The sequence below is a fragment of the Chlamydotis macqueenii genome, chromosome 24, assembly GCF_036417535.1.
Source record: "Chlamydotis macqueenii isolate bChlMac1 chromosome 24, bChlMac1.mat, whole genome shotgun sequence".
NCBI lineage: Eukaryota > Metazoa > Chordata > Aves > Otidiformes > Otididae > Chlamydotis > Chlamydotis macqueenii.
The window spans coordinates 234,366-251,833 of NC_141579.1; the positions used below are offsets into that span (position 1 = coordinate 234,366).

A 17,468-nucleotide genomic window follows, 5' to 3' on the forward strand; every position below is an offset into this window, starting at 1 on the left:
CTTCTAGACCTTTCCCAACTACAAAATAAAGCTTAAAAACCACAAAATTCACCATCTTCTCCACCAGGCAATGACTTCTTCCAGCATTTTTGTGCTTTCCATCACTGCACCACAGCTGGCGTTTCCAAAATGTTTTGCCATGGGCAAAAAGATTTAGCTTCGGGGTTGTTGTCTTGGAGCCATCTGCTGTCTCTCTTGGTTGGAGATGTTGGACGGGAATGGGATGGTATCACTACATACCCACAGAATCCTTTGGAACGACCTTGCTACGGGTTGCTCCTCCACCAAGAGGTCTCTTTGCACCTCCATGAAGCACATCCATGTCCATGCACAAAGTAAAAGATGAGTCAAATCTCACTTCCTTCTTACCATAAGATGACTCTTAGAAAACAAAGATTTGCAATTCTTCTTGTAAATCCACAATTTGCTCTAATGATGATGCTAAATTGATGCAATATGAAATACAAATATATGTCCAACACCAAAGCATGTGGAGAAGAAGGGGATGAAGACAATGAGTTAGTGTAACCTTCAGTGAACCTCTCCAGTTGTGCAATTAAAAAAAAAAATAAACTATTTATGGCGACTTGGAAGTGAAAAATACAAAATGTTGCTCCAGGGATGGTCTCCTCCAGCACCTCAGTTATCCCAGTGCAATGGGATTTGCTCCACTGTTTTATCTCCAAAAGCGGTCCAAAGGATGACTAGCAATCACTTCCCAACAGTCTTTTCTGAGCCGGAGTCAGGTGAAGGGGTTAAACCCCTCGGCTAAGTCTTCATTTGCAGCCGCTAATACCACAGCTTATTATAGTTTAATCTGTCCTGATCCCGGTTTAATGCAAGATTCGCCGAGGCTGGAGTGGAGAACAGAGAGGGGGGAAAATAATTTCATAATTTCAGCAGCCCTACCAGGGCTTAGTCGAGGGATATGAAAGGCAAATTCCAGGCGGCGGGCTGCATTATTGTGACTTATGAACCAGTGGCTCAGCAGCAGGAGCCTGCTGCCATTCCCAGAGCCGCTCCATCAATTCAGAGCAAAGGCACAGAATTACCCCAAGGATGGGGGGATTTGAGCTGGCGGGGGGGCAAGATTGCAACCGCCAAGCATTTTGTAGTCCCTTTGCTTTGAGGAGTTCCATGTGCCGAAGGGGAATTAAGATCGTTGCCAGCATCACTCCGCGTTGCTCAGTGTTAATAACTGGGGCAATGCTGCTGCTGACCCCCCATGAATGTCCTGGAGCACTGGCGGGGAGGAGGAGGAGGGGGAGACGTGGCTTCTCAGGGCAGGACGGTTTGCTTTTCAGTTGGAGATACAATAGAATAGAATAGAATAGAATAGAATAGAATAGAATAGAATAGAATAGAATAGAATCCACTCAAACAAAATAAATAAAAATTAAAATAAAATAAAAACTCAAAATAAATAAAAAAGAAAAGAAAAAAACCAATGCAAACCAAACCAAACTAAACTAAAATAACCTAAAATAAAGTAACATAACATAATAAAATAAAACAAAACAAAGTGCAAAACTCCCAGGGATGGGTTAAGGGAGAGCACCAAGGCTCCTGGTCAAGTGCAGTGTCGAGGATTTGCAATTGGACCTTTTTTTTCCTTTTTGCATGGGGAAAAAAAAAAAAAAAAAAGTGTGTTTTTTTTTTTTTTTTCTCTATTTCCAGCCATACTATGGCCACGACAGACAGGGGAAGGGAACAGCCATCATGGGGGTCTGGAGGCAGAGGTCGTGGCGTGGAAATTAAGAGCTGGAGGCCATCCTTGCTATGAAATCTGGAGGGGGAAAATAGATGGATATCCAGGATGCGCAGGAAAACAGGAGGATTTTCCCCATTATGAGTGTTATGGAGGCGGAAAAATCACTCCCATCACATGAAGAAGAGTTTTGGGATAGAAAAATCTGGTTTTGCTGAATATCGTTATGCAAAAAAAATCCTTTTTTTTTTTTTTTTTTTCCCAGGGAATCCTCCAAATAAAAGGGCTGAATCAGCCCTGACATTTTCCTGCAGGAAAGAGGTCGTTGGCAGTCACTAACAAAAAGGATTCGACATGGGCTAATAAAGAGAAATGAATTCTTCTAATGGCCTAATTTTGCACCTCTACCCACAAGCTAGTGAGCTGCGGCATGGGGTGCACATCAAAACATGGGGTTTTTCTTACCCAACTCCAATATACAACTTTCCTCCCTCAAAAAAAAAAAAAAAAAAAAAAAAAAAAAAAAAGAGAAAATGTAATGCAAACAAATCCATTTCCCCCATGAAAAAAATCCAGTTTGGGGGTGCTGGGTTGGTGTAAGCATCGGTTCCTGTGGGAGCATCATCTTTACTGGTCCAAAATCCACTGGGAAGTCCCAGTCCTGCTGTTGCATAAAGTAAATAAAATACTTCTGGTGGAAAAAAAAAAATGCTGCTGGATCAGTCCCAGTGAAGAGGCTCCCACACCAAGCAGGGAGGGGGAGGATTAATTTTTTTTCCCTTTTTTTCTATTTTTTTATGGGTGATAAACTTCTTGCTAGAGCATAAAACCCAGTGAGGTGACTTGTCCAGAGTTTTTTATATTTCCATTCGTATTTTCCTGGCGATTTTCCTCCAGGTTGACCGACCGATGCTTACAGACGATGCCTTCTGCCTTAGTGCAATTATTGAAAATTAACAAAAATCCATCATTTTCGGTGGAGGGTACAGCCAGGGCTAAAAAACTCCCTGTGTGCATTTGACAGCTCAGGACACGTACCCAATCCATATTAAAGGTTGTATAGGTGAATATTCTGATTTTGCATGCAGCAAGAAAAGGCTCGCTGGGTGTGGTTTAACAGATAAAAATATATTTGGGGAGTGATTTTGTTTGGTAGCCAAAAATAAGCATCCAAATTTGGGCAATCAAGTCCATGCACAGGACCAGTCAACATTTTTTTCCTCACTTTTCTGGATGGGAAATACCTCCAAAAATTTATTTCTGGCTTTTTTTTTTTTACCTTCAAATGAAGGCTGTCAAAAATCCGAAGGTGTTTTTGGTTTTCGTTATCCCATGAATGTTGCAAAAATCCTTGCAGAAGTGCAATGAAAAGGTGGAGTTTTTTTTTCCTCTGGAAGGACCTCTTTTGCCTTGAGAAAATTATTTCCAACAACAGAAAAAATCTTTAGATCCGCTGCAAATAATCCTTTGCATTTTCCTAGGAAACCAGTGGGTATCTTCCATGCTTTCATCCGTCTTTCCAGACGTTTTAGACTTGGAATTTTTGAATATTTGGAGTCAAAATATTTTAATTCCATCACTTCTGAGCTGCATTTTTTTTTGGTTCAGAAGCCCGCACTGCCCTGGCCATTAACAGGGGAGTTAATCCTTAACCTTAAACTTGAATCCTAATTATATTATAATATTTTACATTACTGTTACATCATTACTGTGTACATTATAATATTGTAAATAATTACATATTACTTCCCTAATTATACTATTTACATAATTATAAAATTACTTATTGCAATTATACAATAACATTACTGCATATAACATAATATTATATATTATTATCACCAAAATGACAAAAAAAAAAATGAAGCGGAGGCACTCATGCATCTCCTGCCCGTTGCTGCCCGCATCCCGTGGGGCTGCCTGAACCACACATTTCAGATTAATATGTGACTTCACCCTTCCTGGCTGCTTTTTTGACCCAAAATCGCATGGTTTCGCAAAAAAAAAAAAGAGGCTAATTTGGGTTTTCTGGGGGATGAATCATAGAATTCAAACCATGGAATCATAGAATGGTTTGAATATTAGAATATTTTGGAAGGGGGAGATGTTGCAAAACCTGGTCCACGAAGGAGCTCCACCACCATGCGTAATTATTACCAATAATTATTACCGCTGAAAAGGGAGCTAATTGCTAATTGTCCCATTCCTCTGTGTTAATTAACGCATTAGAATAATAGTGGATTAATAATGCATTATAATAATGAATGCACCAACAAATCAATGCATTAACCAATGCATTAATTAATGCATCGCCAAATCCATACATGAATAATGCATTCAGAAAATGAATGCATTAATGAAATAATGCATTAATTAATGCATTACTTAATTACTGTACACTGCTATTAGCTTGCATCACCTGTAGACGGCTCGCTTGTCGGCCTCCAGCTGCGCCTGGGGGTCACCAGCCGTGGCAGGTACGGGCGCGTTGGCGGCTGGTGCCGGTGTGGTGAGATGCACGGGCTGTGCCTTGGTGGGCTGCTGGGCTGTGGCTGTCATCTGGGAGAGGGAGAAAAAAATAGAGGAAAAAAGGAAGAAAAGAAAAGAAAAAAATGGGGTTTGGTGCACTTTTCCACCAAGTTTTGCAGCGTTCTGCACAGAATTTTGGAAATTTTGGCGGAGGCAGCCCTGTTGTGGGGCTCGCAGCAGGATGGTTTGGGGGAGGTAAAAATATATTGGAATTTCATCTAATCCTGGAAAGAGCAAGTTTAGTTTTTTCCCACTTTACCTCTACTTTTTACTTGGGGAAAATACAGGAAAAAAATCCCGATATCCTTATTGCCCTGCTAGCAAAGCGAAGGCGGGGGATAATTTATTAAGGGATGCTTTGCAGAAGTCCCAGAGTAAATCAACTGCAATGCTCGTCAAATGCCTGACGTGATTTTTTTTTTTTTTTCAAAGCAGGTATTACTGTCTAGACACAGGCATTTTAAAATTTCTTCCAAAATTACATGAGCCTCTTGCAACTCTCCAAGCCCAGGGATAAGTAATTTTTGCACCGTGTGAATCCAGCCAAAAAAAAAAAAAAAAAAAATCTGCCAGCATCACCCCCAAAACTGCCACTCCCATGTGCACAGGATTGCACAGATTTAGGGGCAATTTCCACTTAAAATTAACAGTTATTTGAATTATGTGCTGCTGGGCTGCAGAGGGGACCAATGTACACATGCGACGCATCCCTTTATCATCACAAATTTGGTTTAAAAAAAAAAAAAAATTCTGGGAAAATTTTCATTAGTTTGTGCGCAAATGCATCAGCAATCCCTCAAATCCTCTAAATCCTGTGGTTTTAGATCAAAATCTCAGTGGAAAATTAATGCAAAGGAGATCTTTCACCTGCTCTGGTTTGGAAATGTGAAAAACTTTGCATTTGCCTGTTTTCACCAGTAAATCTTCAATCCTTGCTTGAGCTAGGAAGCAAAAGGAAGCCTCTGTCTCTTGTTAAATATTATAGATGATAATTTATTTAGTTGTCTAATACATATTTATCTCTGTGTTTGTTTATATATAAATAAAATATTTTTAGAATTTATTTCTTTTTCTAATATATTTCTGTATTTATTTCTGTGGTTATATTATTTCAGTGTCTAGTATACTTCTGTATTTCTTTCTGTGGTTATTTATATATAAATAGAATGTTTTAATATATACACACACACCCCTAAACATATATATATATATATAAAAATACATACTCATTTTTCTCCAGCGAAACCCACCCTTATATTCATCTTTTTATTCATCTTTTTGCCATGAAAAAAAGTAGATTTCTTGCCTCCCTTAAAAGCTGCGTAAACGTGAGCTGGGCCAAAAGCGCGGCCCCTTTTGCTTTTAAAATGTTTGACTTTAATATCTCCTGCCTGACCTTTTGCTGCCAATACGGTGCTTTTTTTTTTTTTTTTAATCTCCTTTATTGTACATAACTCCAAAGTTTGGCTCTGACATCTTAGAAATTCTGTTAAATTTTTAACTCTCCCAACCCAGAATTCGATTTCCATCCCTCTTCCCTTCCCTGCTGCTAAATAAATTAGTGACAATTCAGGCTCCACTTCCCATTCCTATCCCAGCAGTTTGGATTTCTCTTTTTTTTCCCCCATTTTCGATCTAAAACCAAAATACAAGCGGATTCTGGGATTTTCCAACCATACCGTTCAATATTTCCCCATCCTCTTTCTCTTTTTGCCCTTCTCCCTATAATCCACCTTAAAAATTACCTTTCTGGGGGGAAAATAATGCTTTTTTCCCTCCTTTTTTATTTTTTTCCCTCTCATCATACTTATTTACTAGGATGTCAAAGCCCTTTTCCCATCTTGCTCCGAAATCCTGCCAAGTTGGCTCCTTCCAGCCTAGTCTGCAAGTAATTGGGCTATTACCCCCCAAAAATCAGCTTTCTCTGAGGCTCTTTCGAAGTCATTACCTCATGTTGGACTAAAGAAAATAATGAAAAAATAAATAAAAATAATCCCAAATTAGTAGAAAAAGAGGCGAGAGTATGCTTGAACGTGAGCATTTGCAAAGTACCAAAAAAAGGACAAGAATATATTTAATTTCAAAATATAAAAAAGTTTTTAAATGAAAAAGTTATGTAAAAATTATGTTAAAATGCAAAATTAAAAATATGTTAAAAAGATAAAAATGTAAAAATATGTCTAAAGTATGCAAAATATGGTTTTTTAAAGTAATAAAAAGTTTTAAAATTTAAAAAAAAAGTTTAAAAAGAAACAAAATTTTTTTAAAAATGCAAAAAAATCCCCCTGTTTTTGCAAGACTCCCAGTTAACGTAGAGATTTTTGAGGCGCTGTTTGCTCGATGATGTGCATCACCTCCCTGTTATATCCCTTTTTCTATTATATTTCTGGGTTTTTTTAACTTCTTTAGGAGGAAAATCCTTTGCCACAACGCAATGGGGATCTTCCTGCAGGTTTAAATGCGATAATCCCTCTTGCTTTCAGGGGTTTTTTTTTTAAGACTATGGCCAAATACGTCAACTCTAGAGAGCAACCACGGTGAAGGTCTTCACAGCAAGAAAATCTCCTAAATCAATAATATTTACCCTATTCCTTTGTGGTTCTGCGTGAAATTTCTCTAGTGTCATCGCACGTGCTGTAAACAGTAGTTCTAAGCCCAAAAATGTGCCAAGGACACCAGGAGTTGGAGGTTTCATTGATCCTACTGAAAAATCAGTATCTCCACACAAATTTTAATACGTGATTTTTTTGGTAATATTTTTATAATTAAAAATAAGAATTTTTGTGAAATAATTTTCCAGTTTTGTCCTTGATGTAACCATGTAAAAAACACTTTTTGGGGGGGCAAAGCTGCTTTCTTTGCTAAAAATACTGAAAAATCAACATCTCCACTCAATTTTCAATAATTTAAAAAATATTTGTATAATAAATAAATAAATTTTAATATTTTTTTAATTTTCCATTTTTGTCCCTAATTGAACCATCTAAAAAGCACTTTTTTGGGGAGGGCAAAGCTGCTTTCATTGCTTTTAGTGCTAAAACCGCCTATTTTTAAAACAACCTCTTTTTGTTAATGAAATAGCTGAAGAAATTTCCCTTGGCTTTTTCTTTTAATTTCTGATGTAAAATACGCAGATAATTATGCAGGCTCTTCAATTTTCAACAGGTAGAGTTACTCGGAGAGGGTGATACCCGGTGATAATTACAGCACTTTTTTCCTCAAAAAGGCAGCTTTTCCCATAATTTCTGCTTCTTTTTTGCACATTTCTGACAGTGGGGATGATCGCTTGCACAGTAAAATATTCATGCAAAGCTCCCCCAAATCCTTTTTTTAGCACTTTTCTCCCTAAAACAGTCCCTTGATGATGAGGAATGGGTTGTATCTCTCATAACTGATTTTTAAAAAAAATTATCACTGACCATCCCAATCTCTACCTCACTTGTGCAATTTGCTTTTCCAAACCCTAGAAATCCCCGATTTTCAGCTGAAAAGCTCATAGGAGTGAGAGGGTTGGATCAAAAAAAGCAACTCTTGGGTGCAGCTTTTCCTCCAAATCCACTAAGCTGCATGAAAAATGCTTCAGCAGCCCTCTCAGCGGGGGAACAAAGGAGGGATTTGGGCAACAATGCTCCCGAGATTCCCCAAAATCCAACATATTAAGATGGGGGGCAGATAAAGGGCAGGGATGGGGAAGGTAGGGGGACATCTCCATAGGATGCTGCAGAAAATCTCAGCTATTTTAAAAGTCCCTTAAATTGCCCATTAGGTCTAAAATGGTGTCGCGGCTCCCTGCTGCATAAGCGAGAAGTGCAGTGTGCTTCAAAAAAAAAAAATTGGGAAAAAAACCTTCTCAGAGCAGAGCAGTGAAGCGTGCAAATGATGACACAGAAGTTGGAGGAGCCATAAAAACCCCACCGAGGTGTCGTTTGCAAGAAGTGACCTTTTCCCACCAAAGGAGACGAGCAGAAAAGAGACCCAGGTGGCTTCAGGGGGGGCGTAAAAGTAAATTTATTTATTTTAGCTTGCAGAGAGCAGGCTTGATTTCTCTTTTTTTTTTTTTTTTTTGCCTGGGAGGGGAGATATTTCTGCTTTTGTAGCTGAGATTTGCAGCAAATGGGAGAAAGACTCAATATTTCCCCTATGAATCCCCAAAAAAAGCTGCTTTGAACGCAGAGCCAGTTCAGCGTTTGATCCCAATCATCCCCATTGGGTCACTGCAGCTGGGGAGGTGGAAACGTGATGTGGATTTGTGTCCCCTCACGCGGGACTGTCTCTGAAATCCAACCTCAGCTCCTATGTCCAGCCCATTGGGGTGCTCCAGTAGAGCTGCTCTTGGACAAAATCCTCTTCTTATAATAAATAACTCAACTCCTTAATGATGCTCAGAAAAGTTATTTGACCCCTTAGAGCAACATCATAGACTAAGTTTTTTCCCCGCTGCCACAGGTTGCCAAAAAGCATCATAAAAGCAAATCAAAAGGCCATTTCTACAGCTAAACCTGTCCCAGTTTAGTCAGATGTTCTGTCTTTCCAGCTCGTTAACGTGCTTGCTGCAGTCACACTACCGCATCAGCTTTCTGAGAAGATCCCATAACCCCAAAATAAGCCAGAAAGGGGAAGAAGTCCCATAGGTTGTCCCAAAACCTGTCAATGCTGGAAATTGCATAAAGAAAGGTTTTTTTTTTTAATTTTTGCCAGTCTCTGAAATGAGTTTTGGGGTGAAATACTTTGTAATGGTCATTATTTAGCAAGGGAGGGTAATTAATGCAGAAGTTAGGGGTCATGAGGGGTCTGGAGGAGCCCATGGGTGCTGGGGGACACTCACCTGCGGGGTGTCTTGGTAGGGAGCGGGGGGCACCGTCTGGGTGGCCATCATTGTCAGAGTCGGTGCTGGGGAGACATGGTGCATCCTGGGTGGGAGTCACATCGAGAACCTGCAGGTGGGAGAAACGCCACTGGATTAAGGGGACCTCCCCATGCAAAAATCCCTCGGAAAGGAAAAAAAAAAAGGGACAGACAGGAGAGGTGATGTCCTCGAGCACCCCAGCACAGTGCTCCACCACTCAGACCCTGGAAGAAACTCAAGATGATTTGATGACCCTCACCATAATTTTATAAATATTCGAGATCGTGACTTTGGATAAAGAACATATTGGGGGAAAAGCAAAGAGGATCGCTGGCAAGGAGACCTCTGCAAGGGTTCTTGGAGATGGTGGCTGCCATGAGTGAACCTCATTATATTTTCCCCTTGTGAACCCTGGTGCACCCAGGGCATTTTTTTCCACCCCTTATGCCTATAACCACAGCGCTTAAATGGGGATTTCCATCCCCTTTCCAGTTATTTCTTCTTTTTGGAAAGAGGAAGGAAAGTCAGAAATGCAAAACCTTCCATTTTCTGAAATGATACACCAAAAAACCCTCAAACAATGTGTCTCTTTGTCTTTGGCCACCACGGAGTCACATCCAAAGCACTGCATGCTCAATTCACAAGTGACATTGAGTATCCAATGTTGAGTTGACCGACACAGTTGATTCCTACATTGAGTTGACCTATCCAGTTGACTCCTACATTGAGCTGACCAACCCCATGGTGACTGAATGCAAAGAAGCAAGGAAAGAGGGTTCAAACCCTTGCTTGATTTGAACTGGGGAGCAAACCCTCATTTTGCACATCCCATATGGACATTCTTGAAGCCAGGAGTCATTCTGAGATGTGCTGCCTTCAACCTCTCTTCAAGTTGCTCTGCATTCTGTAAATGCACAGTTCTTTTTGGGGAAAGCAAACTCTTTTTGGGTATCTTGAGGTCCCAAAGTGATGGAGAAAGAAGAGGGCACTGGGAAGGGACAAATTTGTAGAGGAGCTCTTGGCTGGATGCCTTGGGGAAGGGTAGACTTGGTAGCAGAGTGCAACCAAAAGTCAGCTCTTTGCCCCAAAGTGTCCTGTTATTTCACTGTAGCTGCATGGTTGCTTCAGAAGGAAAGCCAATCATCTTGCTTAAATGCTCAAAAAAACCTCCTGTCCTGGATCTTCTCTGAGGCTCTGAGCTTGGGATTCAGCAAACTCACAAAGTTAAAATCTGTTAAAATCTCCCCAGAGCCTCCAAAAGCGCATTTCTCCCTGCAATGACTCATTTTTGTAAGAGGGTGACATCTCTCAAAGGGTTTGTCCAGTTGCGATGCCCATCATTCCACTGGGTTTCCTGCTGGCTCCTCATCTGGAGAGGAGCTGTCACTCTGTCCCATGGAAAGTAGATGCCTCTGATATAGTGAAGGGATTTACCACAAAATAGCGTCAGTGCTGCTTTTGCCATGAAATGGAGACATGCAGGAAGAAACCCTCTCGCACAAGGCAGAGGAACGGGGATATTGAGCTCAGTAAAAACAGAGGCACATTTGGGCTCTTCACATCAGTCTCCACAGTTTTGGGGGGAAAATTCACATTATTCTGGTCTTCTCTGTGAGATCCACAATTGTTTGGGGGAAGATTCACAATATTCTGGTCTTCTCCATGAACTCTACAGTTCTTTGGGGGAAGATTTGCAATATTCTGGCCTTCTCCATGAGGCTTTGGGCTTCACAGGCAGCACCAGGGACCAAGAGAATAAATGCACTGAGCCCACATGGACAGTCAAGTGCTGTCTGCACGAGATAAGCATCAACCACTCATTATTATGCATGAATAAATTAGAAAAAAAAAACCAATGCATGATTACTTTACACACATTTTGCACTTGTATGGACGCCCCGTGAATTATTAAAAGAAATCCTGTGCATTGGGAAGGCAGACGAGGGTCCTTGCATGACACAGACCTCTTGCAGCGAGCAGGATATCGCATTTATGGGATTAAAAATGATGCTTTTCATCTTTTTTCCCCAACAGCAAAATAGCAGGAGGCAAAATTATCTGCTCCTGAGTGAACTCGCGGCTTAAAATCTTTGGTGTCCGATGTCAAAACTCAACTTGCAGCTGGAGGCATGCGAGCATCCAGGTCCTCGAGGGGTAACACCAAGGGGAAACCTCTCCACCAGAAATAGCTGCAGCTGGAGAAAAGCAGAATTTACCATTGTGGTGATCTAGACCTCTCGGTAGGAAGCTAAAAAATATAAGAGTGCTATTTTGGGAAAAAAAAACCTGCTTGGCTTCTATTGTTTGTGCCAGGAGCAAGCCTACCTCTAGCGCACAGGGATTTATTGTGAAGTGCGAGTTTTTTGGCCAAATATATTCCCAGAAGGTGGCAGTCCAGAGCCCAATTTAATTGCCAAATATCATCTAACCTACTAAAATCAAACCGTTTGTTAAGGCTTTACGGGTGTTGATTTGTTTGAAGAATAGGACTTATAGCCAAATGTAAAAAAAAATTAAAAAGGGATAAAAATGAGTGACAGCTGTTCCTGACAGCAGTATATTTATCTTGGGGGAAACAAATGCTCTCGGGTGTCATAAACATCCAGGGAAGCGCCTGGCACTCGCGGGAAAAGCCGGACGGGTGTTTTACGTGGGAGCCCCCGGCCATGAATCTTGGGATAACGATGCAAAGCTGTCAGCCTCATGGATTTATCAGCAGCCAAATGCAGGGAAGGGTCAAAAGCTGGTATTTTACGCATTAATCCTTTCTTAATTTTTATATATATTTTTAATGCACTAATCCTCTCTTTTCTTTTTTTCCCCACCTCTTAAATCTATTTAGCTGCATGAGCTCTTGATTGTAGACATCCGATGATGAAAGGAGCAGAGCATCGCCAAACCCCTGCCAATCCCTGGCAGATCAGCTGAAGGCAATGATCAAATCTTGGATGAAGAGTGAATTTTGAGGGGCTGGGGGTCGAGAAGGGCAGGAATTGCTTCCAACTCCCAGGGCGTTTACACAGAGGAAAGAAATGGTGAGCCATAAAGCCCATAAAGGTTCTTTCATTTCTGGAAGCGGCAATACTTTAGGTTTTGGCAGTGATCTAAGATCAAAGTATCCTAAATTTCCTTATGAAATAAAATTATTTCAGCTATCACTGAAATATTGCCATTAAGTTGGAAATGTATTTCCTGAAGAGCTTGCATCAACCTAAAAGAGTCTCAGATTTACAGGCTACTCTTTTTTTGCCAGCAATATATTACCTCCTCTTTCAAACAAAAATAATTAAAGACTAAATTGAGAAGTTGGGGGTTTTTTTTCAGCCTGGCCACTGAGGCCTTAAAACATTTTAAAAATCAAAGTATTGCAGACAGTCGTCCACCACCCCCCAGGTGACTATGACTCCTTGATTAATAAAACAGCCGTAAAATCATATTAGTAGAGTTGAATGAAAAAAAAAAAAGTCGCATTATTGGTCTCCACATTAGTGTTTTCACTGGATAATGTTAATATTAGATTTGCAAGGTGCAACTCGTTTCCAAATCAACGGGAAAATGGGGATCGTCTTTCCTCACGCATTCAGCAGCTTCTCCTCCGCAGCAATTGATAACAGAGGATTCAACGTGAGTAATCAGAAAATCAGCTTTTCAGGTATTTTCTCTTCTATACCCAAAGTTTCAAAATTAGTAGAGGATGTTTTTCCAGCCATGGGAAGGTATTTTTAATTTTTTTTTTTTTAAGATTTGCAAGGATGTCATGTTAGTCTTGCTTTCTCTGCAATGGGCTGCAAGTTTTTTATGCCATTGTCTTCACAGAGGGCTCGTGCATGCTGAAGTTGATGATATATGCATTCATTATATGCACACATCTAAGTTAAAATGAAGAAATATAGCTGAGGGGGAAGGGAGAGGCACTTCCAGAGGACAATAAGTCTCTCTCTGAACTGCCAGCGAGGACAGGTTCACCCTCAACGGGTGATGCCAACTCTTCATTGGCCATAAAGTGAACAGAGAGTGACCCTCTCGTTCCTCGACATCTCATTTCTATCTGCCAACCTTCCCACTTTTTGCTTGTTTTTACCAAAATTCGCCTATTACCCTGAAAGATGAACACTAGGGTTTCACAAGCTATTAAAGGAACCCCCCTGTGCCTCATTAAAAATAAACTGAATGCTATTAAATGGTCAAAAATGGGGAAGAACCCCATTTTTTCAAGATATCACTCATTCTTGGTCATTCCTCACATTCAAGGTTGCTTCCAAGAAGGCTCGCATGATGCCTCATCTGAGGATATCAGGAGTGTTCGTGCAAGAAATATCACTGAGCCACTAAATATTTTTATTTTTTTAGGAATATTTGGTAGCCAAATCTCCTTTATCCAAACCCAGGAGGGTTTTTGCACTGGGAACATCCTCTTCTCTTGGCCAAGATGCTGGTTCCCTAAAAGCTGACCTTTGTATCCTTCCCAGCATCCAGTTATCGAGTTATTTCCCAATAAAAAAGGACAAATTGAGTCTATGCTTCTGCAACAACTACGGGCTAAAGCAGAAGGAGGTTCAATATTTCTGCAGGATAAAACCTGGACCAGAGCAAACCCCTTTCCTATTTTTCTCCTAAAAAAGCTCTTGGCCAATGCATAAGCACTGGGGTAAAAGGGAGACGGAAACATCATGCCGGAAAATGCCAAAAAACTCTTGCCAAGTTTGATTCATCATCGGATGGGACATCTCCGCTGGATGTGGGAGAAAATAGCATTTATTTATTTATTATTTGCATTTATTTATTTAATATTTGCAAATCCTCCTCCCAGCTCCAGCTCCCTAGAAAGAGAGGAGCTGCTACAGTGAATTTCCAATGAGAACAACAATTACCACTAAATATTTCTCTCCTGTCTGAATATACCCATCCCTAAAAGGCTCCAGGGACATCTCTGCAACATAAACAGGAGAATAAAACCTGCAAGAGCCAGTCAGAGCTTTAGTAGTCAAGGTTAATGTACCTTGAACACCAGCATTAAACAACTTTGTTCGTTTCTTTTAAGTGGAGAGCTGAGATACCTACATACATTTTAAACTGTTATTTTTATAGAGGGAGAGATTAAAACACCTTCCAAAACAAACCGGCACAGGGAAAGATCAAAGAAGCTTCTTCAAAGTAACCTGAAAGCACTTGCATTTTGTGCAATCCAGCCCCCGGCCCAACAAAAGTTTCCAAAAGAGCAGATTGTGAATTTTTTTGGAGGGCAAATCAAAAAGCTTTGAAGTGAAACATAGCTGAGAAACAACAAAAAAAAAATGCACAAAATTCCTCTTGCCAGACAGAAATTGTCCAGGAAAAGTTTCTGATTGCCTTGAGAGTGCTTGTAAAAAATAAGGAGCAGATTAATTTTCCAACACTTCCTCACTGCAAGCAATTAACTGTGAATAATTTATAATCCAAATCTTGCCTGACGCTTTCAAAACCTTGCTTTGTGCTCTTCGTTCTCCATCTCAACCTGCTAATCCCATGAGAGAGGAATCACTGAGCACTCGCATTTCCATGGTGCAAACACCAAATCTCAGTCCCATGCCTGTCTTGCAATGGGAAAGTCCCATGCCTAAGGTCCCAGCCAGGTTCAGAGGAGCTTCTTGGAGGACAAAGAAGATGATGGTAAACAAACACGATGACTTTAGGAGAGAAGGGCTGGAAGAAGGAGCTTAAATATGGGCCTGAGATGAATGAGGTATTGGGAAAATGGGAGATTTGTGGTTTTTACACATCTTCTGTCCCACCAGCAAAGGCGACATTAGAGCTGTTGCTTCGAGGATGGGCAGTCGAGAAGGAAGACGCTCAAAAACAGTCTTGCCAAGCAAAAATTTAACCATCAGCCACGTTTTCCCATCCCAAACTGACAACTGCAGTCCTTCACCAATTTCTCAGGCAGCGCAAGTATTGCAAAGCGCAGATCAGACCAATGTCAGCGCAAAACCCAGCCGCAATCTCTAACATACACAACAATTCCAGCAAAGATCCCACCACAAACTATGCAATGACTTTTTGCAACCATTGCTGCAGCCCATAAACCTCTCATGTGCAACACTGCAATTCTTAATAACGCCTTTTTGGGGTGTTCATTTTGCAAATCAAAGCCTGGAGGCTTCATGCAAATCTCTCAACACTTGCATGAGTAATTGCACTGGCTAAACACAAATGGAAACTTGCTTTTTGGTGGGCTTGCAGAAACTGGGCTAAAGCCAACAGACCTAACCCTACTGCAGAAACATGGGCAAGACGTACACAGGAGCGTGCAAAAATTTCCCAGCACGTGGGAAGCCCTGAAAACAGAACAATGCCACAGCACACCTAATAAAACCCTCTCCTCCCTTAAATCTGCCTTGTTTCTTGCTATATCCTGCTAACATGCTTGCAAATTTTCCCTTCGGGAGAGGGAAAGAAATCCCTCTGGAGCCGGTTGTTTTCCTCTTTCCCATATGGCAGATAAATCAGAGCTCCCGACTCGCCGAGTTTCCGCTTCGCATCCCCCTCTCACAGCTCTCTGGCTCCTCCCGGTCTTACCTCTCTCAAGGAAACAGGTCTGAATTCCCTTTTAAAATGCAAAATTCCCAAGAAGAAATACCTCTAGAAGCCAGAAAATAAAAATAAGATTTTCTTTGAGGCATGCCAGTCTTCCTGGTACCAACACAGATATCCATTCAAGCCCTGAGCCGAGACACCAAAGATTGCAATATGAGCCGCCAGATTAATTGCCTCATTTTAAACAGTTTTCATTCACCAATTTGAAAGCAAATTTTTGCCATATTTCCAGCCTCCATGACAAAAGAGAAGTTTGAGATGTGACGCGGTAATTTATACCAGATCCATCTAGCTAGGGAGTTGCAAATAGTTTTGAACTCCTTTAATTATGCTTAATTACACTGTCTCCTCCATTTACTCTGAATGGTACACCCCAAAATACGTTCAGTCTGGTCTGAATTCAACACAAGGAGGAAACTGGGGACAAAACACAACTGGGAAGTGTTTGACGGTGTGAGACAGATGTGCCAAATTGTTTCTGCAACTTCTTTTTTGCACAGTGACAAAAGGTACGACCTGGCCTCAGAGGTGCATCTCTGCGGACGTACAGGCTCCAGGAGGAGGAAAGTTGAAATGGTTTTGTGCCTGGAAAATGGACACACATACAAGGTAAAAAAGGCCAAGGGGAACCAAGTTATTTCTCAGATGTCTTCACCATAGATAATTTCTATCATTAACCACTTAGAGCAATGCCAGCCTTCTGTTCCAGAAGGTAATCAGGTGGATGCCCGTCATCGTGTCTTTCTGTGCCTTTAATGGGACATGTCTGGACCTTGTTGCCACAATTTGCTGAACAGGTTGGGTTTGGTCTTCTTGCTGGAGATGCTTCCCAAGCCAGGCTATGCTTGTGTCCTCCACAGACACATGCTCGTTTCCTCCAAGGGGGACAACCCAATGTGCCCAATATGCATTACAAGGGCAACCAGCCCTTCCACACAAGCACTGGGCAGCTCACATAATTTTTTTTTCTACAATGAGAGTGGTTCACTGTCCCAGGTCACACAGAGAGGTGGTGGATGCCCCATCCCTGGAAACATTCAAGGCCAGGTTGGCCGGGGCTCTGAGCAACCTGATGTGGTTGGAGATGTCCCTGCTCCTGGCAGGGGGGTTGGACTGGGTGGGCTTTGAAGGTCCCTTCCAACCCAAACCATCCTGTGATTCTATGATTCTAAAATACTGACTGGAAAGAGGGCATCAAGGCAGGAAGGATTTCCCACAAAAGAGGTCCTTGTGGTGACCCCAAGCCCCTACAAACCCATCAGAGAAGTAATTTCAAAGTGAGCTCAACCTGTACCTTTATTAGAAACAGGGCAAAACCAGACTAATGAAAAATTCAGCCACTTCCATCACATCCTTAATCCTGGTGTTTTTTGACCAAGGGAAGGTCATCGCCAAGAATCAGGGCTGAAAGGGCACCCTGGGGGAAATAATCCTGCCGTTATCTGCTGCTGTTTATTAAAAGGGACTTTCAGAGGAGGTAAGACTCAAACAAAAGATGCTCTGCTGCACCGTGGACAGAAAGAAGCTTTTGGGTTTTCCCCTGAGATGCCCTCACCTAAACATCACCAGTTTAAGAAGAAATCAGGCACTTTTTCAGGATATTTGAACAAGTTGAAGGCAGCACCTTTGTTTTCAGCAATCGAAGATTTCTCTTTGCTACTTTAGGAGGAAATTTGCAGCCAACGGGGTTTTATTTTTTTTGTCACTTGCCGGGTGCCTACGGTTTTGGCATAGATCTAGCACATTTGTCACTCCGTCAAGCCCTAATTTTAGCAATTGGGGTTGACTAGAGGACTGTGAGACCCTTGGTTT

At 41.3% G+C, this 17,468-nt stretch overlaps 1 protein-coding gene across 4 annotated transcripts in view; it reads right to left on the reverse strand.

Moving 5' to 3' along the window:
- The window catches only part of PKNOX2 (PBX/knotted 1 homeobox 2), a 96,952-nt gene that overhangs the window by 20,430 nt on the left and 59,054 nt on the right, over positions 1-17,468 (reverse strand). For all 4 annotated transcript variants that reach the window (XM_086766293.1, XM_086766290.1, XM_086766291.1 and 1 more), the window contains 2 exons: positions 9,063-9,171; positions 4,128-4,267 (listed from right to left, as the gene is read on the reverse strand). In XM_086766293.1, coding sequence (XP_086622419.1) covers positions 4,128-4,267; positions 9,063-9,146 — 224 coding nt within the window. In that variant the 5' untranslated portion in view covers positions 9,147-9,171. The remainder of the gene's footprint in view (positions 1-4,127; positions 4,268-9,062; positions 9,172-17,468) is intronic.